At 40.9% G+C, this 23,074-nt stretch overlaps 1 protein-coding gene across 1 annotated transcript in view; it reads right to left on the bottom strand.

Annotated features, from left to right (window-relative positions):
* AMPH (amphiphysin) overlaps positions 1-23,074 on the bottom strand; it is a 247,462-nt gene that overhangs the window by 140,567 nt on the left and 83,821 nt on the right. Inside the window, exon 2 of the mRNA XM_032874940.1 lies at positions 8,932-9,012. Within this exon, the coding sequence (XP_032730831.1) occupies positions 8,932-9,012 (81 nt within the window). The remainder of the gene's footprint in view (positions 1-8,931; positions 9,013-23,074) is intronic.

Consider the following 23,074-nt stretch of genomic DNA (forward strand, 5'->3'; position numbering starts at 1 on the left):
ATAAGAATTCCATTAAATTTCATTAAACCTATAGACTAATTCAGTAAGAACTGACATTTTTTCATTAAACCTATAGACCAATTCAGTAAGAACTGACATCTTTACTATGTTGAGTCTTCCAATCCATGAACATGGTATGTTTCTTCATTTATTTAGTTGACTTTTTTCTTTAGCTGATTATAATTTTTAGCATATAGACACATATTTTGGGAAGTAAACATTTCATTTATTTGGAATGTTACTATGTTTTTAACTTTGGTTTCCACATGTTCATTGTTAATATATAGAAATGTGATTGATTTGGGGATGTTGACCCTGTATCCTGTGACCCAGCTGAACTCACTTATTTGTTCTAGGAGTTTTGTGTTGAGGTACTGGGATTTCCTATGTACACGACATGCCTGAAAATAAATATTTTATACCTTCCTTTCTGATCTGTGTGCCTTTCATTTCCTTTTTTTTTTCTTTATTGTGCCAGCTGCAACCTCTAGTTCTACATTGCACAACATTGGTGGGTATGGACATCCTTGACTTGTTCCCAATTTAGGATAAGCATTCATTCTTCTACCATTAAGTATGGTATTAGCCTTAGTTATTTTGTATATACTCTATCAAGTTGAGGTAATTGCTCTCTATTTCTAATTTGCTGACCATTTTCATTATGAATGTGTGTTAGATTTTTGTCATATACTTTTTCTACATCAATTAGTATGATTGCATGGTTTTTTCTCCTTACCTGTTTAAATGGTGGATTACACAGATTGATTTTGGACTGTTTTGGTTTTTTTTAAGATTTTATTTATTTATTTGACAGACAGAGACCACAAGTAGGCAGAGAGAGATAGGAGGAAGCAGACTCTCCGCTCAGCAGAGAGCCCAATGCGGGACTCGATCCCAGGACCCTGGGATCATGACCTGAGCCAAAGGCAGAGACTTTAACCCACTGAGCCACCCAGGCGCCCCATGATTTTGTACTGTTAAACCAGACTCACATACCTAGGATAAATCTTACTTGGTCATGGTTATAATTCCTTTTATACATCATTGGTTTAATTCGCTGATACTTTGTTAAGGATTTATATGTCTAAGTTCATGAAACATATTGATCTTCAGTTTTCTCTTTTCACACTGTCATTTTCTGGTTTGGCTATTAAGGTCATGCTGGCCACATCTACTTTCTATAAAAGACTGCATAAAATTGGTGCTAATTCTTCTTTAAATATCACAATTCCTCACTAAAACCTCCTGGTCCAGAAGATATTTCTGTAGATTTTAAATTTCAAATTCAAACTCATTAATGGTTATAAGACTATGCCAATAGTCTATTTAATCTTTATTACCTTTTAGCAGCTTATGGTCATTGAGGAATTGGTCCATTGTGGTTGTCAAATTTAAAAGTATGAAGTTATACAACAAATTAAAAGAGACTATATCAAATTTAAAAAAAAAACTTCTGCATAACAAAAGAAACCACCAACAAAATAAGAAGGCAGCCTATAGAATGGAAGAAAATATTTGCAAACCATATATCTGAAAAGGGTTAATATCCAAAGCTTATAAGGAACTCTTACAACTCAACAGCAACAAAACAAACAATCCAATTTTTAAAATGGGCAGAGGAACTGAATAGACCTTTTTCCAAAGAAGACATACAGCCAACAGGACCATGGAAATGTGCTCAACCTCACTAATCATAAGGTAAATATAATCAAAACCACAATGAGATGTCACCTCACACATGTTAGAGTGGCAATCATCAAAAAACCAAGATAAGTGCTGGTAAAGATGTGGAAAAAAGTGAAGGAACCCTTTGGCACTGCTGGCAGGAATGTAAATTCGAGCAGTCACTGTGGAAAATGGTATGGAGGTTCTAGAACAAACAAGCAAACAAACAAAAAACACTGAACTACCTTATCGAGCAATTCCACTTCTGAGTATATATCCAAAGGAAATTAAAACAAGATCTCAAAGAAATATCTGCACTCCTGTGTCTATTGCATCATTATCTACTATAGTCAGATATGGAAATAAGCTGTGTCCATCAATGGATGACTGGATAAAAAAAAAAGTGGAGTGTATGTGTGTGTGTGTGTGTGTGTGTGTGTGATGGAATATATTATGGAATACTTATATATATAATGTTTATATATTTATATATGTATATATAATGAAATATTATTGAAATGGTAATGAAATATATAATGAAATGTTATTCCATGAGAAAGGACATTCTGCTGTTTGCAACAACATACAAAGACCTTCAGCACATTATGCTAACCAGAATAAGTGAGACAAAGGCAAATATTGTATAATATAACTTACATGTAAAACCTAAAAGAGCCAAACTCATAGAAAAAGAGACTGGGATGATGGTTACCAGGGTCTAGGGGTTGGGATAAAAGACAGATATGGATCAAAGTGTAAAAACTTCCAGTTATAAGATGAAGAAGTTCTGGGGACTCTAATGTGCAGCACAGTGATTACAGTTACTTATACTGTGGTATATACTTGAGGTGGCTAAGAGACTAGATCTTAAATGTTTTTACCACACAAAATAAAAATAGGAATTAGGTAGTGTAACTCTGATGGTAATCATTTTGTAATACATTAAGTGTCTTAAATCAACATTTTGTACACTTTAAACTTGCACAATGTTACATGTCAATTATATCTAAATAAAGCTGGTGAGAAAAAAGAAGGAGGAAAGGAAGAAGAGAAGAAAGAATGCAGGGAAGGGAAGAGGAGGGTAAGGAAGGAAGGGAGGAAGGAAGGCAGACCAGCCCTTCGTGGCCCATTTACCTACCCAGCTCACCTCCACCCTCACTCTCCTGACTCAGCTCTTAGCATTAATATTATTAAATCATATGTAGTTTTTCAAAGGGGGCATTCTCTTTCTAAAGTTTTGGGTTTTACATATGCCATTGTCTTTCCTGGATGGCTCATCACTCCTGTCCTTGTTATAAATAAATAAACAAGGAAACAAACAGCTGTTCACAGTATCTGTTGATTGTCCTTTTCCTGGCTACAGGATCTATAGTAGCTAGAGGATTTATAGGGATATCCTTTGTTTCACTCCTGATATTGATAATTTATGTCTGTTTGGGGAGTCAGTCTTGCTAAAGATTTATCAAATTTATTAATTTTTTCAGAGAATCATCTTTTTATTCATTTTCTCTATTCTTGTCCTATTTTCAGTTTCATAGATTTCTGCCCTTTTATATTTCCTTCCTTCTGCTTGCCTTGGGCTTATTTTGTTCATCTTTTTTCGAGTTTCTTGAGGTAGGAACTTAGACTATTGATTTGTTTCCTCTCTTTGTTTCCAATATAAAGATACAATGCTATAAATTTCCCTTCAGCTGCTTTGAAAAATTTTATTTTCAAGGCCTTATATCTGGGGTTCAGGTAAATACTCTTCATTTCTTCTCAGGATCCTACACCTGGAGTCTAATACGGTCTATACTGTCCCCTAATTAAGCCTGATTACCTAGAAAGAGCCTTATTAAACTCATTCTCATGAAGGTCTGAGTAGCATGTATGTTCTCTTACAGTGGCATGTGTATTTTCACAGGCCATACAGCTTCCAGAATCAACAACATGGGGCAGAAGGGAACTCACTGCCCCCAAAGTCACACCTGCTGAGGTTAAGATCCTCTCCAAAGACTGAAGGTATGCAGATCACAGATACTTCAAGGCATGGCCACCTAATCTCTCTCCAAATTTTATCATAAAGACACTAAAATGGCTATCAAATGGAGGGTAAGAAGTTTCAAGAATTAGAGGAAGTGCTTAAGGACGAGTGTACAAACAGAAATAAAGCATGAGTCCTCAATTTGTTGCCCCCAGACTAGCCACACTGGCATCTTCTGGGACCCTGTCAGAAATGCTCATGTCCAGGCCTCACCCCAGACCTACTGACCTGGCAGTCCAGGAGTGGGGCCCAGCCGTCTGAGCTGCATCTGATGTAGCTCAAGTTTGAAAACCACTGCTCTGGTGGACACCAAACTTGCCCCCTGACGTTCTCACTCAGAATCTGGTCTGGTGACCTGACAGCAGGCTCCAGAGGCTGGCTGAGGTTCTCCATACTCTGGGTTAGGACGCTGTCATTTAGAACTGGATTACTACCCCTGACAGACAGATGGGATCACGTCTATTCCAGGCAATGGTTACTTCAGAGGAAGGTCACTATTAATATAATAAAAGGCAGATACTAACATATTCAGATCACGGTTATTTGTGGTAAAACGAAATAGTTCTAAGGCCCTGCTGAGCCTATAAGCTCAAGTATATGCTCAAGAAAATTGCAAAGATTTTCAGAATGCAAATGAAATTTGCCATAAATAAAAATTTTATCCACACATTAACACACTGTGGGAGTATATTTATATTTACATTTTTAAAACTTCTATAAGTTTTATTTTTAATTACTTCATGCATATGTATTTAAAAATGTCATGAAGTTAACTTACAAAAATTCACATATTCAACATCTTTTCCATCCCAGAAATAAACACTCGATCTAAGAATGTGCTCTAAATGATCATTCCTGGGGGTGACTGGATGGCTCAGTTGGTGAAGTGTCTGCCTTGGGCTCAGGTCATGATATCGGGGTCCTGGGACGGAGCCCCACATTGGGCTTCCTGCTCAACCGGAGAGGAGTCTACTTCTCCCTCCTCCTCTGACCCTCCATCCCCTAACCCTGGCTCCTGCTCTCTCTTTCATTCTCACTCTCAAATAAATAAAATCTTCATTAAAATTCTTTTAAATTATCATTTCTGCCACAGGGTTAGAATATTTCTCAGGTTTGAGAAATATTTTTAAAGCTTAGGTGCAAAGCACTAGATCCTGTGAATATATAAAGATGAAAACAGCTACACACGATGCTTGTGCTGAGGAGAGAGCTGTAAGAAGACACGACTCCAGCATTCAGTCACTAGATAATCCAAATAATTGGAATAACTGGCTCCAAATTTTCACCACTGGAGATGGAGCATTTCCTTCCTTCTTTGTATTACAGCAAAGTGATACTGTTCCTCACTGGTGGGCATGGGGAGAGGGAGCAGAACAACATCGCTATGGTATTTAAAGCCCTGAGAGGTGAGAGGCCTCTCCCCTTTATTCCAAGTTTGGCTTTTGGACTGTAAGTCTGGTTGGGTGCTCCCAGCTGTACTCAGTGAAATGTGACCAAATAGCGGGTTATCTGGGCCCAAACAGTCCCTGAGCTGTTCAATCACTGTAATTAGCACAGTTGCTGTAAGCATGGCATCTTACATGGGCAGACTTATTAGCAAGGAGGAAGAAGAGAGGCCAGGGACCTTCTTTCCTGTCTGGGACCTCTTTGCTCACGAACAGATTCATCAGCAGGCTACCAGGTAAAAGTAGGCGATGTTCACACCATCAATTCTGCTACTTGTTAGCGGCTTTGGTAAGACAGGCAAAATAAAAAAGGGGGGTAAAAATACAACACTTTGGGGGAGGACATGTTGAAGTCAGTGTGCTCTTTCTCCTGAGGGATTTCTATAATCCTTGCTCTCTTTGGCACTCCTCATCACGGAAAATCCCAAGTTTTCGGCAGAAGATTTCACTCTATTTATTTTTGCTCTGCCCTACACTCCTCTTCATCCTTGTCCCAGTTAAGCAGTTTGTGAAATCTGGACCACAAAAACCACAGCAATGGAGAACCCAAAGGACAACCAAGGGAGTGTGCACAGACCTTCCATCCACACTCTCAGTCTAACAAAAACCAGCTTTCAGGAAAAGAGGTTTGGGATCAAAAAGAAAACCTGGGGTTGGAATAAGATAAAAGTTAAGCTTCAAATCAGAGTTCAAACACAGATGCTGCTGCCACCTTCGTTTCCATCAATCACTGTGAGGCTTTCATGATTTTACTAAAGGGAATTTAAAAGCAAAATCACCTGGGCCCAAGATGTTTGATTACTTCCTAGAACATTCTAGAACAATCCACTTTGGATTAAGTATGAATTGAGCATGATCAGGTGACTATAATGTAATACACAAATCCAAATAGAGTTCATCTGATACTCTATATAGTATCTTTTTGGATTTGAAAAATACATTGTCACAGAAAAAGAGATGAAATCTAGATTTCCTGGGTCAGATAATATCTTTAGAGTCTGTTGCTTTTAGATGATGCCTTCTGCCTTTAGAGTAACGATTCATCTTTACATGAACACTTAAAGTAATAGGCCCTGTAGAGGTTACTACAATCTAAGTAGATCCTCCTTTCTAGGTTAATGTTTCAGCATAAGCAAATGTAGAAACACCTCTCTCAACATAACCAACAGATGTGAATTGGTTACCGATACATATCGAGGCTTAAAAGGATAACTTTTCCCTTCTGCCGAGTATTAATACATTCATCCTCCCACCAGTCTTCTCAATCATTGGTACGTTTTTACAGAAAATTGATAAATCCCTCTCTTCCCTCCCTCCTGTCCATTCCTTTTCTCCTTCTCTCCCTCTACTATACAGACAGGGTTAAGGTACCATCATCCCTCCTTTCTGCACTAAAAGAACTATACATTTAGGTTTTCTGATTAAAAGAAACAAACAGATAAACATCAAAATGAGTATGTGCAAATCCAAGATGTTTTGGTGCAAAAATGTTTCAAAGGGAATCAAAGAGGGGGGTCAAGATACTCTTTAAGAAATACTATTCCTACATTTCCATTCTGCTTGTTTCACTCATAAAGTAGACTTGTTTGTTCCAACTTCCCCAGATTTTGAAGTTTTACCCAGTTCTTGAAATCTGCTAATATTCTTGGTAAGGACCAAAGTGTTGGGTCTTCAAGAATGATAGTATACCATTTGCTCTATAACATTTGAAAATGTGTCTAGTGATGGGAATGGATGGCACAGCAACATTACAAGGTCACCCCAGGCTGCTGCTGTTGGTGGTACAGGTCATTTAACTGGTGGAAGCTGATGATGTAACCAATCATACTTTTCCTTAGTGCTGAGACTAAAAACAATTCTCCCCTGGTTCAGTCAACAAGTTTAAAAAAAAAAAAGGCCAATGCAAATTCACTGAAATTGGAAAATGCAAAATGCTTCCTAGTCACGAAGTCTTTTCTGAACTTGATGTTTCCCAAGGTTAGCCTTCTGGGGTGCTAACAACATCAAAACACCTTAAGAGTGATACAGGGGGGAAAAAAAAAAACCAAGAGCAAAGACCTAATTAGCTCCACAGAGACACACCAGACAGGAAGAGAAGAATGTAAATCCTCAAGAAGCAGGCAAAACTACAGACATGAATCCTTTCTATCTAACTCGAATCCCTTAAACCAGATATTTGGAATCACCCTGCAAAGTAATAGGGCAGAGACTGACAAGTTTCCCTGTGTGAAGTTGCTGCAATCCAGACAGTGATATGGGGGTATAGCTCAGTGGTAGAGCATTTGACTGCAGACAGCGATATATACAAAAGTTTTCCAAAGGCATGAGAGAACGTACAAAAACTCACAGAATGAGAATGTAAGGAGACATGGAGAATCTGTCCTGGAGGAGACTGGGGGATAGCATAGTCTACAGGCCTGGAGCTGACACTTCTCTAGAATTCTCTCTTCTACCTCATTAAGCCAAATCTCTCCACAGTACTGTTTCCTGGACATGATCTATTTCAGTGTCACTATTCTCTTCTCCAACTCCCTTCACTCCTTCCTCATTTTCAGGCAGAACATGATGGCTACCACTCACAGTAGGAACCGAGTACCTATCTGCGCACGTCCACTCCTACTCTTGGGATGAAGTGGGAGGTATTCAGGAATGTGCTCTGGCGGAGCCTGGGCTACTTGGCTCCGTACCTATTGGATTTTATCACCCCGTGTCAGTGAAGGAAAGAAATAGCATGTCTGCAGTGAGACAAATAGTAGGGGCTCTGGCCCAATATGGAAGAAAGTAATCTTCAGGATTTGAGATCTGCAAACAGGAAAGAAGGGGACAAAATGAAACCCATGAGGATCTGACATTACTGACTGTCATCCCCAAGGCCACAATATCCTGTGGACACTGGTAGCTCCAATGACACCAGGAAAAATAAATCCGTGCCCGTACATCATCCCCCTGTCCAAAGCCTCTTTGCCAGAGCTTGCCGTCCCAGCCTTCTTCCCACCCAACCTCGATTATGACCTTCAGATTGGAGGCTTCTAACCATAGAGAGCCCCACTTACACCTCCCCCCACTTTGACCCTCATGCACAACTCTGGCCAGTTATCCAAGCCTTAGAGATATAAACAGATAATTTAGAAAAGAGTTTGCTTCCTCATGCATGTGTCTGTTGAACACACAGCAGCCCATCAAATGACCAAACATCACAAACCACGTGTCTCAACCTTCTTCTTCATTATCACCCCCCTCAAGAAGCTTTGTAGACATTTTCTTCCTCATCACACACCCCCATGAAATTTTAATACCATGGATATACTATATGTCTATTTATGTGATGTATACACATAAAAAGAGTACAATTTCTTTTATCTACAAAGAACCAATTTTCACCCCCTTAAGGGGAGATATAACCCCTGTTAAGAATGCATGATCTTGAAGCATGAAGCAATTAAAAATACTGTGCCAGAAATATCTAATTCCTGTTTCCCTAATACTGCACTATACTAAGACTATAAATCACCCAAAACAACATCTTTCCTTTAGATCAATAATCTGTACTAAAGAGCTCCAGTCAAGCCAAGTCTTAATCTCCCAAGAGTCTAAAACACAAATCATCTTCCTTTGGAACCTATTGCCTCTTCCTTCACCTGTCATAAGAAAGCCTAAGAATTAGTAAGTGTCACCCTCGGGTTAATGCCAAACCCAAAGAAAGTTTCTTCCTTCCACCTTAAGACATTTTAGTTAAATACTAAAACACAAACACAGTCAACCCGTTTCCCCTTCCAGAAACTAGATAACTGTACTTACCTCTTGCCGTTTGAAGTTCTGGACATATTCTTCAAACTGCTCATCTTTTGTCTCATCAGCTTTCCCAAGCTTCTGAAGGACCTAGATGGCAAATAAAACAAAACAGTTTGATTCAACATCTTCAAGTAACAGGCAGAGCAAAGCTGCTGTTTTGCTCTTTTGAGGAGACATCACTCAGCATAGCCAGTTTTTCTTTCCTGGAAGCATCTAGGCTTGATGGCTTGGGGTTGATCAGTCTTGGATTTTAACCAAGTTAAGTAACCCACAGGCTAAGCAATGTAATGCTACATTGCATTCATCGACTTACATATCTGCTTCCTCCAGTAGGCAGAGGCAAAGCTCTGTCTTGTCTTCTTGTCCAAAGCATCTGGTACAATGTTCAATGCATAACAGGTACACAGTTGTTTGTTAAACAGTAAACCAAGGTTATGCCCCTGAAGAATTACCTACTTTATAGGGATGGTATTAGAATTAATGGAGACAGGCCCATGGCAAACTCTCCCCCACCACCCTCCAATATGTCTTTCAACTCCCTAAAAGCTCAAAGAGGCCCTGAATAGAGACTGGATATTAGCAACCCAGAGCATTAGGGAATGCTGTGTGGAGCTTATTCAAACTATGCTGGCAATCCTAGCAGACAGGAATGTGGCCAACTACATTCCAGCCAAAGAAGCAGCCTCAGCAGAGATCACTGGAAAAATCATTATATATTGTGGTACTGGGCAGGAGGTGTTCTGCCTTCCTAAAGCACCAGATGGGGTTCTAGGAGAAGGAGTTCTTCGAGAGAGAGCAGAAAGTTACTTGGAGACAGAGTAGAAGGATCCTGAGACCCATAACTGGGTTCTCTATTCAATAGTCCCTTATCTAGGTTCTAAAACACCAGGTCGTTTGAGAATTTTTAAAAACTCCATAAACACTGCCTTAATGAGTTGAAAATTATTTATATGAAAATGTTGTCCTTAACTTTTGAAAAACTGTCACAACAAGATCATCTTAGAAGTGTGTTGTAAATGCAAGACATTGTTACTGTTATTTTTGTTGTTACCATTGTGGTAAGAGAGAGAGGGCAAATCAAAATCACACAGGCCACACTTGCTAGAGAAAGAAATTCAATGACAGAGATTCTTGACCTTGTTCTACGATCTCCCCCCATCCACTCCTGTATTTTTTGTTCCAAAGTAAAAATGACTTTAAGAAGTCGTTTGATAGCTTCTTTATTCTACCTTTTAAAAAAATTTTCATTTTGAAGCCAGGTCCCCCAAAGGACCTCTTGCCACACACATAAACACTAAGAGTATCGGGGGAGGTACCTATCATTAACTATGTGACCTTCCCTCCTGATTCTTAACATTTACTATTTCGTCAATGTTTGGCTACTCTAGAGCTGCTACATCTTTGAGTAGCGGCAACACCGCGTCTGTTGGCAGCAGTTCCCAAAAGCCAAGAGAGGCTGTCAATTTCTCCTGAGCAAGCCACATCAACCCAACCACTTTCCACGCAGTGCAAAGGCACTGTGATCTCAGGAGTGGCAGAAAAGAGAAAGATGTTTACAGAGCCTCCATTATGCACCTGAAACCTCAGAGAGTGATTTACATGTTACGTCTGTCTTTCATTCTCACAACACTCACAGCTGCTTCTTATTCTATCCATATAGCAAATGAGGAAATAAGACAGAGTGAGCAGCTTACCGGAGACCCTCTGGAAAATTCCCTTTTTGAGGTCTGGTACCCCTGTCCCCACCCACAGATAGCCTGTCCTTCTTGTGGGAAGCAAGTGGGATTTACACATCCTGTCATTCTCATCTGAGATTCCTGGAGGCCACAATACTCTGAGAAAGACCCATCTTCGATATCTACCACTGGGAAGGGGATTCTTCACAGACCCTTTGCTGAAAGTCTGTTATTTCAATTTTAAATCATGACACCTTGCATTTCATATTTCTAGAAATTATTCATATAATTAAAGTAGAAAAAAACGACCCAAAAAACTGCTCCTAGGTGTCAAAGAGAGAATTATAATTGGATTACACCATAAGCCTACAAGCCTACATTCTCTCTTCTAAAGACTGCAGTAAAGGACCCAGACCTCTGTGAGTTATAGCACACCCACATCTTGATGGCAGCAGCCAGAGGAGAGATGGGAAAGGCACGAGTCAGGGGCAGCAAAAGATGTGGACTTTGCTAAGGACTTTCTCATGCCAGTCACTGTGATAGGGGATTTTATTAATTCACCTGATTCTCATGGAGCCTACTCACTCCTATTTTAATTGCATCAACAGCATAAACTTACACTGACAAAAAGCTGGTGGGGGGGGGGGGGGTTGGATGTATCCCACAATGAGAATCGGGATTCACAAAAAGACCTTCTCCTGCAAGATGATATTCAACGGGGATAAAACTTGGATCAAAAATGTAATTGTACAAGTACTGAATTTATGACATCAACTTGCAACCAACATCAACAGAACAGATGCTAGGAATATGTGGCTTCCACCCTTCGGGAGAAATAAGGGATGACTTTCGCAGATACTCAATACGCATCAACAAAGTTATGTTGCTGGAAAGCTCCTCAGGCCACACGAGAGCAAATGGGAGAGCAGGACTGCAGGCTTCCCTGCCATGGACAAGGTGGTGAGCACAGAGAGTCACAGCCAGCCTGGAACCAGCTAAACGGAATCCCGAAAGCACAGAGAACTGATTCCCTGAGGTAAGAGGAAATTTCGATGTAACTAGAGATATTGCCAGGGAGAAAAGAAGAGGAAGAGAGTGCAGTTGTCTTCAAAGACTGAAGGGTAAAGAAGGTGGTAAAAAAGGATCAGATTGTTCCATTAGAAACCAAGATTGAGGACTAGCATCAGTAGGTAAAAGCTATATATAAAACATTTGGCACAAATCTATCAAAGTTTTCTGGAAACTAGTTTGTTGGTAGAGGTAATAAGTTCACTGTCCTAGCCATTATCTAAGCGCTTGAAGCAGTAGTTACAGGGACCAGAGAAGATTTATCCATCAAACAGGTGAACAAAATAAATATCTTCTAATTCAAATTTGATTTCTCATTTCGGGTATCTTCTAATTCTCAAAGCCATAATAAATCTATCAGGTTTGAGTGTATCAACTTTATCAAGTGTATCAAGTTTACCCTACAAAAGAAAGCAAATCACCATGAAGGCAGAGAAGAAAGTCTATTCACTTAGACCTCCAGCTGAAGCGGACGTACTGGAGACTGCATGCCAACCTCCATGCAAGGTGCCGCAAGGCGCAGCCGAATCTAGGGACCAGGAGCCTGGTGATGCCGAGGCATGAGGTGCAAGAAGGGGAGCTTGTGGGGGGACAAGGCTGGTGTGGGAGGAAGATGGCAGATTACAGAGGGGATTAGTCTGCACAACTAAAGACTGTAATTTTCTCCTATAGACGACGGTGAGCCAATGAGGTGTTTCCCTGGAGGGGGACACCCAATTAGACCTGTGCACCTGGGTGGCAGTGATCAGGACAGATTAAGAGATGGTGGAACCAGTTAAGAGACTACACAGGCAATGTGTAGTCTGAGCCTGAGCTAGGAGACAGATAGGACAGACCCTTAAGAAGTACTTACTGGCTTACGAGATGGACAAGGTAGGGACAGAGACCATGCGAGGATGACCTCGCTGCCAGCTGTTGGGATGTAGGTTGTGGTTAAGACGCCAGGGAGGGAAATGGTTCCGATGTGGTATTAGGAAAGTTAAGAACCAGAAACATGCATCAGGACTTTGGATGAACTTGAAGGCCCAGCTAGAAAACTCATTTCAGCAGTTTGGTCATTTTTCTCCAGCAGCCTCAAAAATGGGGGTAAACCCTGGGGAAAAAAAATATATGTTTATAAAAAATAAAAATAAATAAATAAATAAATAAAAAATGGGGGTAAAATTGATCTGCTACAGTAAAAGTACCTTAAGGCAACAAAAATACTGAAACCTGGAACTGAGAGGATTAAAAATATCTTCTACTTGTTTTCTGTCACCATATCTTACAGTGAGTTTCCAGCTTAGGTGGCCTCTCTCATTCCCTATTCACTGGCCACCTCAAAAATATCAATTAAGCCTGAACGGTTTGGTACCACTGATGTTACAGGACAATTACTATACATTCATGTATCTGATATTTATGTTCTGACAATGCAATAACATCCACCTACAGGCAAAGGGCAGACAATTCTGTGCTCATGCATTTTGCTTTATGTCAATTTCATTTGCACTGACGCCTTACTATTTTGAAAACAATAGGATTTTGTTGTCACTTTCCTTGCCACTGTTTTCAAATGTAAAATTCCATTCTACGTTGAATAAGCTTTTTCAAACTGCCTTTCTGAAGGTGAGATTCTGAATCATCCCCATAAGTCTGGCTGCTTCATGCTCCCACCTCAGGCCTGAGGTTCAGAAGTTCTGATCTGGACCCCGGGCAACGAACCGAGGGTCTCAGAAAGGAAGGGGTAACCGTGTGACGGGTATTGAGGAGGGCACATGCTGTGATGAGCACTGGATGTTATATGTAACTAATGAATCATTGAACACTACATCAAAACTAATGTGACTACAGTGACTAACTAAACATAACAAAAAAAGAAAAAGGAAAAAAAGAAGAAATTCTGATCTGATCACAAAAGACAGCATGGACCAGGTGAATAAAAAATTAAATAGGAAGGAAAAGCAGGAATATGGTAGCTCAGAATAATTCCACTAATAAATCTTCTTGCAAGTGTCTCCTAAAGCAGTCAGTTCCCCAGCACAGTTTGCACAGGCTCCTCCAAACATGGGAATCTCATGTTTTTTAGAGTGATTTTCTAGAATTGTTCAATTAATTGTAATTTATTCATGAAATGTTAATTGTTCATGAAGTGGTCAAGTAAGGTCCCTAAAAATTCAGAACTCTTTGATTTGGGCAGTTTCGCCATACTGTAAATGTACTATTTCGATCAAGGTTCAAATCCTCATAGTCCAGAGCAAATAAGTACTGACTGAAGGCTGTAATAGGAACAGAAGAATTGCCCTCTTTGCATATTTTTAAATTAGGAGTGGAATGCTATGTTGGCGGCTTTCAAAAAAGGTAGCTGGCATTTTAAGGCAAAGAAAAACTTCACTATCTTCCATTGCACATGGAAATGATAGGATACGAAGGAGCTGGTACAAGGAAAGGATGAAGACCACAGGTACTTCAACAGGAATGGTTAAAAGAAGTCTGCAGGATGGGCCACTGGGATTCCTGAGAAAGATTCAGGCTTTGGATGAGGGGTCAGACTGCACAAACTTCTAAGTCTGAGGGATTCATGCTTCCTTACGTCAGACTCTAAAAGTCAAGGAGAGAACAACACAACATAATCCTCTCCAAACAAGGAGGCACCCCTCTCTTCACAATCTCTGTATTGGAGGTGGAGGGGGGTGGGGGAGGCAGGGGAGGGAGAGGGGGAGGCGGGGGGTGGGGGGGGGGGCAGGGGAGGAAGAGGGGGGGGGGGGGGAGAAGGAGGGGGAGGAGGAAGAGGAGGGGGAGGAGGAGGAGATAAAATTATGTATAAATTATCTATTCACTCCACCAATCAACTGCATGGGATGAGCAGGGTCTCCTCTTATCTGAATAAGACATGAAGAGTTGGTCTACCCCACCCCCAACCCCAGCCCATGTGCACATGATTCATTCACTCATCTGTCCAGACACTCACATGTCCATGTGCAAGTTCTGCCTCTGGAAGTTCCACCATCCGGGACTGGAAGGAGGCATCAGGTCCATGCAAATGCAGGGTAACCACCTGTGCTTTACGGTTCTACGGGCAGGCACTGTACTGTGTGCCAAACTTCTGGGTCCTAGACCTTTGACCTCCTTCTGGCTGTGTTTCCAAGACTTAAAGAAGTAGCTTTAAGGTGCCCTAACTTGAAAGGAACAAGATGAATCATCCTTTGGTGTGGTTCACGTACCAGTCAAGATCCTGCACTTTGCCCTCTATCTGGCCCTTTCCAGATTTATGTCTGCATCATCACAGCATCTACCCCTTGCTCTGGCAGTTTTCAGTAATACATTAGCCATCGTGGCCTCTAAGCCTTTCAGAAACTGGCAGGGGCCTTCCTCTAATTCTGGGAAACATTGTTGGGGAGGTAAGCAAAAATAGGTGAGAGAGGTGATGTTCCCAGCCTTCTGTCCATTTGAGTAAATGTCAGACTTAAGAAGTTTGAGGATGGGCGCCTGGGTGGCTCAGTGGGTTGGGCCTCTGCCTTCGGCTCAGGTCATGATCTCAGGGTCCTGGGATCGAGGCCTGCATCGGGCTCTCTGCTTCAGCGGGGAGCCTGCTTTCTCCTCTCTCTCTATGCCTGCCTCTCTGCATACTTGTGATCTCTCTCTCTCTCTGTTTCAAATAAATAAATAAAATCTTTAAAAAAAAAAAAAAAGAAGTTTGAGGATAACATATGGTAGAGAGAAAGTACCAATCTCACACAGGAGCAGGTTTATGCTAGGTGTGACAGAGCCAACTGGGAATTAGAATGCAGTGGAGGGAAGAAAGTTCTGGAGCCGAGGAGGGAAAAAGAAGTAAGTGAGAAGGGCCCCCAGAATGCAGATACAGTAAGCAGCAGCCAAGCTCTTTTCAGTCATGCATCGACCTGGTCAGGTATCATGCTCCTAAAGTCTGTTCCCTCTCTACTTCCCAACATTGAAAGCTGGGGACATCTTAGTTCTCCAAATTAAAAAAATAATTCTTGGTGGAAAAAAATAGCTTGAGGACTAGGTTCATCAAGAAAAGATGAATGGATTCTGGCCCCTGACATCCAAGGCCCTTCTCTTCTCAAGGTGCCTGTTCTCTCCCTCTGGGTTAGCCTCCATGTCTCTGAGCTACATTTCTAGGAAACCTGATACTTCCAGTACCCAACAGAGAACACAACATTTACACCAAAATTCAGCAACACAGAATTGTACTAAAGCCCTTGAGTCACCTTGACCCTCTGAGAGAGACTAGATTTTTCCTCTTCAGCAGCAATCCCATCAAGGACATGCCAATAGTGCACGAGGTAATACAAAACTCTCCAACCACATTACATCATTTAAATTAATCCTCCTGCTCCTTATCCAGAGGAAGATATTCCTCCATTGACCCCTGTCCATGGGTCAGTAGACCCATGTCTACTGAAATGGTGGCGAACCACCCGCAGAAGAGCTGCTAAAATGCATGTGGTTAGGGGAGCCAGGGAGGACTCTACACCCAGGCAGTACTCCAGGGAGCAGTTCTCTTCCTGATCCCTTTATACACACTCCCCAGACAGTCTTGGTGACCTCAGTTACCCAATGGACCAGCAGAAGATGAATTAGCAACGTGAAAACACAGACCTACACTACAAACATGGAAGATGCTGGCTTAGGTAGAACAAAGAGTTCACAAAGCTCTACCCAGGAGTTCAGGATTTCAGTGAGGGCTATAAACTGCCCAAGTCAAGAGGGGGCTGGCTTTTGGTGCCGAAGGGTATGAAACCAATGAAAAGGAATACAGAGAAGAAAGAAAGAAAATGTGCTTGCTTCTCCTCCTTTTGTGAAAATGCCCCACCCTAATAGCTCTGTAATTCCCTAATATATTAGCTATTATTTATGGAAATTTAAAATATACCAAAGTTCTATATGCATTATATCTAAAAATGAATTTAATCTTTCCAACAATCTTATGAGTTAGGTTACGATGTTTATCTTCATGTTACCAAGGAGAACACTGAAATTTGGAGTAACTGGCTAGTGACAAAGCTGGCATATAACTGAGCCAGGATTCTAGGCAGACAGGCTGATTCAAGTGTACTTCTCACCACTAGGTGATAATGCCCTAAAGACAGCAACAGGGGAAAGAAACATGGCCTGGTGGCCACATTCTTCTCTGGAGAGCTAAGACATTCTCCTCCACTCCCACTGACTGTATCACATTGTCAGGAATGCTCATACGATAACAGCTAGATCCATACTTTTGCTAAACAAAAGCCATCTGACACACTCTCAATCCAAAATAGGTTATTACATTTACTCATAGACTGTAAGCGACGTCCACAGGTTGTACAAAATGCCTTCCCCCATTCTATCCTCACTTAGGCAGAAACCATCCAATTTGCTTCTGACTAGCAAAAGGCCTGGGAAGACATTACCTCCTTGTAAGATCAGGGCACAGAGTAACTCACTGAAGCAGAGGTGGTACAGAAAAACAAGATGAAACCACCTCACTTGGTTCCACAGATGTCAAGACAAGATCCTTCCATTAGGACAAGTGACAAGCTCCGAGAGAGACAATCCAGATAACCCAGGTCCTCTCTGACACCTCTTCCGACACCTCAGCACTAAAGGTCCCACTCTTGACACCACTCACCTTCATGAGTTCACTCCTTGCAGCCCATAATCCTGGCATCACAAAACACAGTTTACCCCAAGCGCTGCCAACTTCTTTCCAGTGCTGTCAGCAAAGCTTACATGCCCTAGTGGATTGGTAACTGATTAAAAATCATAGGAAAGATTTTTGGAAGTTTTGTTCTACCTTATCAACAATCTTTCTCCTAAATTTCAAGAGGTAAATTCAAGGGTTGAGATGGGCAAATTCAGGTATAGCTGAGAAAAACCCTCACTAAGGCAGTGTGTGGAGGCCCTTGACTAAAATCGTTGGTAATGGATGGGAATGAGAGCCCTGTCTCTTTGTGGGAATTTGAAATAATTGCTTATCTGCTTTGTATACCATGTGAATGAGGCCTACTCTCAGAATAAGAATGCCTGTCCCCTTTGTATCCCATAGGGATGTTCTAAATTTATGTGTTATAAATCTACATAGGCTGGGGTTTGGTTTTCAGCTACCCTTCTGACTCACCCTGTTCTTTCTAAAGTGGTATTTCCCAAAGAGTATTCCATGGGACATAATCTCAGAAATCTCCATTAAAAAAAAATTTAAAAAAAAAAATTCAGGGCTAAATCCATCCGAAAAATACCAAGTATTATATATCCCTCTATAGAATATCAAACAATATAGTTAAAGGTTAAAAAGGGGAAAATCATAGTGCCCATAAAAACACAACATGAACACCTGTCAAAGATTAATCTTTAACTCAGTATTTAATGAAAGAACTGCTAAGGTGTTACCAGTTCCAGGAAAAATTCAAAGAAATGACATATACAGGCAATAAGGAATGCTGAATGAATATTAAATACACTGGACAACAGTCAACTGCACCTCTCTAACACAATCCTAAACTTTTCATAATTTTCTGGTATAAGCATATTTAAGTCTCCCAAGAAGTAATGCAATTAAAAAAACCCCGCATTCAACAGTATTCAACCCTGTGTTTCCCACATATACTTGTTAACCTCTTAGAAGGTTACTATTCACTGGAGCACAGTTTGGGGAACAGTTTCTTCTCTCTTCATCATATGAGCGTCTCTGATCTTTACTACAAAAACCGGTGAGGAATTACATATGAATATAAAATCCCTTGATTATTTATAGGGAGATTCTCCTTAACTGTACCAGCCTGCTCCTAAGAGAAAATAATCAAATGTAAAAGAGGAAGGAATTCAGTTGGTAGGAGGGAAGTAATTCTTGATTGATTTGCTCAGATATAAGCTCTATTAGCATGCGAATTCTCTGGTTTTGGAGAATTTGTAGCAGAAAAGAGAGCTAATACGGTGGGTAGGAATGGAGGTTCACCTCCAGCCCCTTCCCTTGGAGTCTGCCCTGGGCAAGGCTCTTCATCTTTCTGTGGTCACCTTCATATCTTTAAATTAAGGATAATACTCACACCTAACTCAGATGGTTTGCAAGTTAAATGGTAAGATACACGTAAAACTTTTACTTCTATTTCTAGCAGTAAGGGCTTAAGAATGTTACCTATTAGAATCACTGACCTCCTAACACATAATACTGGACAATCTTGAAGAACCTGAGAGTAGGGGCCTATAGATGACTCCTGAGGTACACATCTATCTTGAGATCTGAGGATTCTATAGCTGCTCCCTAGAGATAACCTTTCCTTTGTCTGATGAAAATACACATAAAGGAACAATTACAGCAACACAGAGTCTCTTCAAATAAGATGTGAAGAGTGAATAACATGTAGACGGACTGTGGGTCTCTCCCTTGAGGAGAGCAAAGATGACCCTGGCCTCTTTTGAAGCAAGGGGCCCTCTATCTAGGTCCATAGATAGATTCCATGGTGTCCATGGATGGCCTGAAATTATATGTCTGATACAGTTTCAATGTGTCTTTTATTCAAAGTGGTGCATGGCTTCCATCAGATGAAGAGCCACTGCTCTCAATTCCAAGATGGGCATAGTGGAAAGAAAATAAGGACACAAGTCAAATCAAACAGGACCTCACTTGACCACCTATGAAATCTGGGTGACCTCTGCAAAACTCTAAATGTCATTAAGCTTCTGTTTCTCCATCATAAGAACAGGGAGCAGACCAGATCTGGGAAAATTAAATGAGAACATGAGTAAAGAGCCTAATTTGATGCCTGACTCCAAAAGATGCTTTTTAGTAAGGGTTCATTCTTTTTCTTCTCTTTCATTTAATATCTTCATCTTAAATTGCAATGGGAAGAGGCTGACAGGGAGCGTGGATTTCATGCAATCTAACTTGTTCATCCAACAAATGAGAGTCTGAGAGAAGTATACTGCCAAAGTCACATCTTCAGCCTTCTACAATACAGAGGAATCTTTCACGGCTAATGGGACACTGTGAAGACTATGAAACCATCTTCATTGAGAGCATGGTTTGCTGGAAATTCTCTTTCTTCAGCTCAGTAAATGCTTCTTGGGCAATTCTCCAACTCTAAGAAACACACATATGTCAGCAACATTGCCAAGGCAACCAAGAGTATCCTAGAGTAGATGTCTAAGTTCCTAGAAACCGTCTTTATTAGCAACTCCTCCATATTACTGAAGCATCTGAGGAGAGTTTGAGAGTGGCAAGAAATGGAATTCTTCCATGTGACTCTCGTTCAAACCCAGAAGACCAAATGGCACCATCGGATCTGCTAATGGATCTCCTGAATCAAGAAAATCTGTGCCTAGGGACTGAGGGTGGAACTGGGCTAATACCAAGAGCAGCTGGCTCTTTTTAGGTTTTATTTTCAAGACTAAAAGTTATTTAAAAGTGTAGCATTTTGTTCTTGTTGTTAGAAAGATTAGGATGACCAGAATCCTCGTACTGGAATTCTCATTGCAGTCCTACCTGGGGTCACTGAGTGACATCAAAAAGGCTATTGATTCTCTTAAGCAAACTCACTTCCTTTTTAATTAAATGATGACTTTTGGTAACTTGCCTTTTCCTTACTTGCAAACACACTGTGAAAGAAGAAAAAGAGAGAGGCTCTTGGGTACTTAGAGAATGTCTCAAAACATATTCTTCATAATCACAGATTGGAGTGCCACCAAAATACTACAGGTTTTTAAAGGTTCCCCCAAAGTCATGCAGTATACCCCAAATGCCAGGCTCACCATCACCAAGGATTTAGGATGCATCCAACAGGATATGCAGCCAATAGATGATTTCACTGGTCGTTCTATCTGTAATGTTTATTGCTCCAAAAGTAACAATAATTTGATGTTTAAAACCCAGATTTTATACAGATTATAGGTTTGAATGGAATTTAAAAAAAAAAAAAGGAGATTGCTAATAGACTGAAAACCAAACATCCCTTCTCTGGAAGTGAGTCCTAATATAGGACTGGACACGGTGTTTTCAGTTCAGTTTGTTCCTGTGGTTGTTTTCTAAAGATCTGTGCTCAAGAAGGAACTCTGAGTGCCTTCATAACCTTTCTCTAAAGAGCACTCGAACAGAGGGACAACATTAAGGTACTGAGGGCACTTGGGTGAGCAAGAGGCTGCCCCCTCTGCCTGCCTACAACCTGCCTGCGCCAGAGCACAGCCTCCTGCTCCCGGCCTCTCAGAGCTGAAAATACTTAACAGAGAACATGCAATCACCACAAGCAAAGAAATTACAAACAAACAAAGAAGAAAAGTGAATCATGTAGCACTAATAATTTTTGCATGTATTTCTTTATTTTCATTTTATGCATTGATTCTCAGTTTTCTGTAGCCATTTTTAATGGCTGATCACCATGAAGGAAAGGTACTAAGGAAGAGAAAGTATGAAGCACAGTTTTATAGAAAGCCTGCTCTTCAGATTCAATTTGGCATTTCCTGAGCCAGAATTACCTTGTTCTTATGGTTAACGTGGATATTTTATGATGTGGAATATAACTTTGTAGAAGATTTTTAAAATCACACTAAGACTATGCTTTGGCTTATATCACCAGACTCTTACATGCCATTTAGGCTATCTTAGGGGGATGTTTTTAGAAACAGTCTGGTGAGTGAGAATTATTATATGACAGGATGGGTGGGGAGAACACCACTGTCTTTTGGAGACCCTGATATTCATAGAAGACTTGCATCAGTGAAATATGCTTCTGGAATAGCCTTTCACTAGCTGTTCACACCATCAGTAAATATAGCACCCACCCCACCGCCATCCACAGTTTAATCTTCCACAATTTCAGTTACCAGAGGCCAGCCACAGTCTAGAAGATGATCTTTCTTGGACATGCTGTCAGAATGTCAGTCGTAGCCTAATGCTACATCACAACACCTACGTCGTTCCCCTCCCTCCATCTTGTCCCATAGGTATTCTATCACCCACATCACCACAAAAAGGGGGAGGACGGCATAATACTTTGTAAGAGAAAGACCACATTCATATAACTTTTTTTTTTTTTTTTTTTTTTTTTTGATAGAGAGAGATCAGTAGGCAGAGAGGCAGGCAGAGAGAGAGAGAGAGGAGGAGAAGGCAGGCCCCCCCGCTGAGCAGAGAGCCTGATGCGGGACTCGATCCCAGGACCCCGAGATCATGACCTGAGCCGAAGGCAGAGGCTTTAACCACTGAGCCACCCAGGCACCCCTCATATAACTTTTCTTATAGTATACTATTATAATTGTTCTATTTTATTATGTTATTGCAATAAATCTCCTACTGTGACTAATTTATAAATAAAACTTTATCAAAGGTATGTATGAATAAGGAAGAAAATAGTATATACAGAGTTTGTATTATCCATGGTTTCAGGCATCCCCTGGCATGGGGGACGGAGCTGGGGGGTCGGGGGAATGACTGTACTTGCAGACACTTCTTCTGTGATGCATACTTTGCATTTACCCATCCGAATGCACACTCTGCCCTTGTCACCCTGCTCAGCACTCTAGAAACTGGATCTGCAGGGGCTGCCTCCTGCCCTGGCCCTCTGGCTTCTATCTGGAGCCAACCAAGGGGAAGCCCCAGCAGGAGATGGAAGGGTGGGAGAAGGGACAGGCTGGAGCACAAGTTCCCTGACTCTTTGTCAACCAGTGCAGTAACTTCAATGGTGGTCTCTCCAACAATTACATCTCCTCTCTCTGAGTTTTCATAGGGGCTCCCTCCTCTTCTACTTCTGGCCAGGAAGTAAGACGTCACCAACACCCCTTCGCCGCTGGGACCAAGGGCTTTCCAGCCCCTCGTCCCCTGCCCATTTCCCTTAACCCTCTCCACAGAGCATCCTGGAATAGAATTTGCATCTCAAAATTTCTAGCTTAAAATCTCCCAGTATCCTGAAACCTCTCAACGGGGAAAAATAATGAATTCAACAATCCAACACTCTTCTAAAAAAGTAGCACTGTGTGTCACCCCATAGGAATGATCTAAAAACAAACCAGTACAATTCATCCTACCAGAAATAATGTGCACAATAAGCAAGTCTAAGTATACTAAGCCCACAACAATGGGGTTTTGCCAACGACGACACTTTCCAGGAACATAAGCCCTAGAGTTGCCAAAAGATAACTATCATTAAAAAGTGTTTAGTAGGATGTTTTCAGCCTTCAACTGAATGCATCTCAAAAGGCAGTTGTTTTTTCCTTTTAAGAGGTTGTAGGACTTTTACACCAGGAGTTGTCACAATACTGTTTCATCAGTGTTGTTTTAAGATATCCATATTTCCTCCATTGAGAATTCCAAATAGTCACAACCAAATCCTAGCAGGCTTTTTTGAAGAAACTAATTCTAAAATTAATCTGGAAATGTAAAAGACAGAATAACCAAAACAATTTTGAGAAAAGGAGAATTTTAAAAAAAAAAAAAA

Source organism: Lontra canadensis, unplaced genomic scaffold (assembly GCF_010015895.1).
Source record: "Lontra canadensis isolate GAN:19392208 unplaced genomic scaffold, GSC_riverotter_1.0 scaffold54, whole genome shotgun sequence".
Lineage (NCBI taxonomy): Eukaryota > Metazoa > Chordata > Mammalia > Carnivora > Mustelidae > Lontra > Lontra canadensis.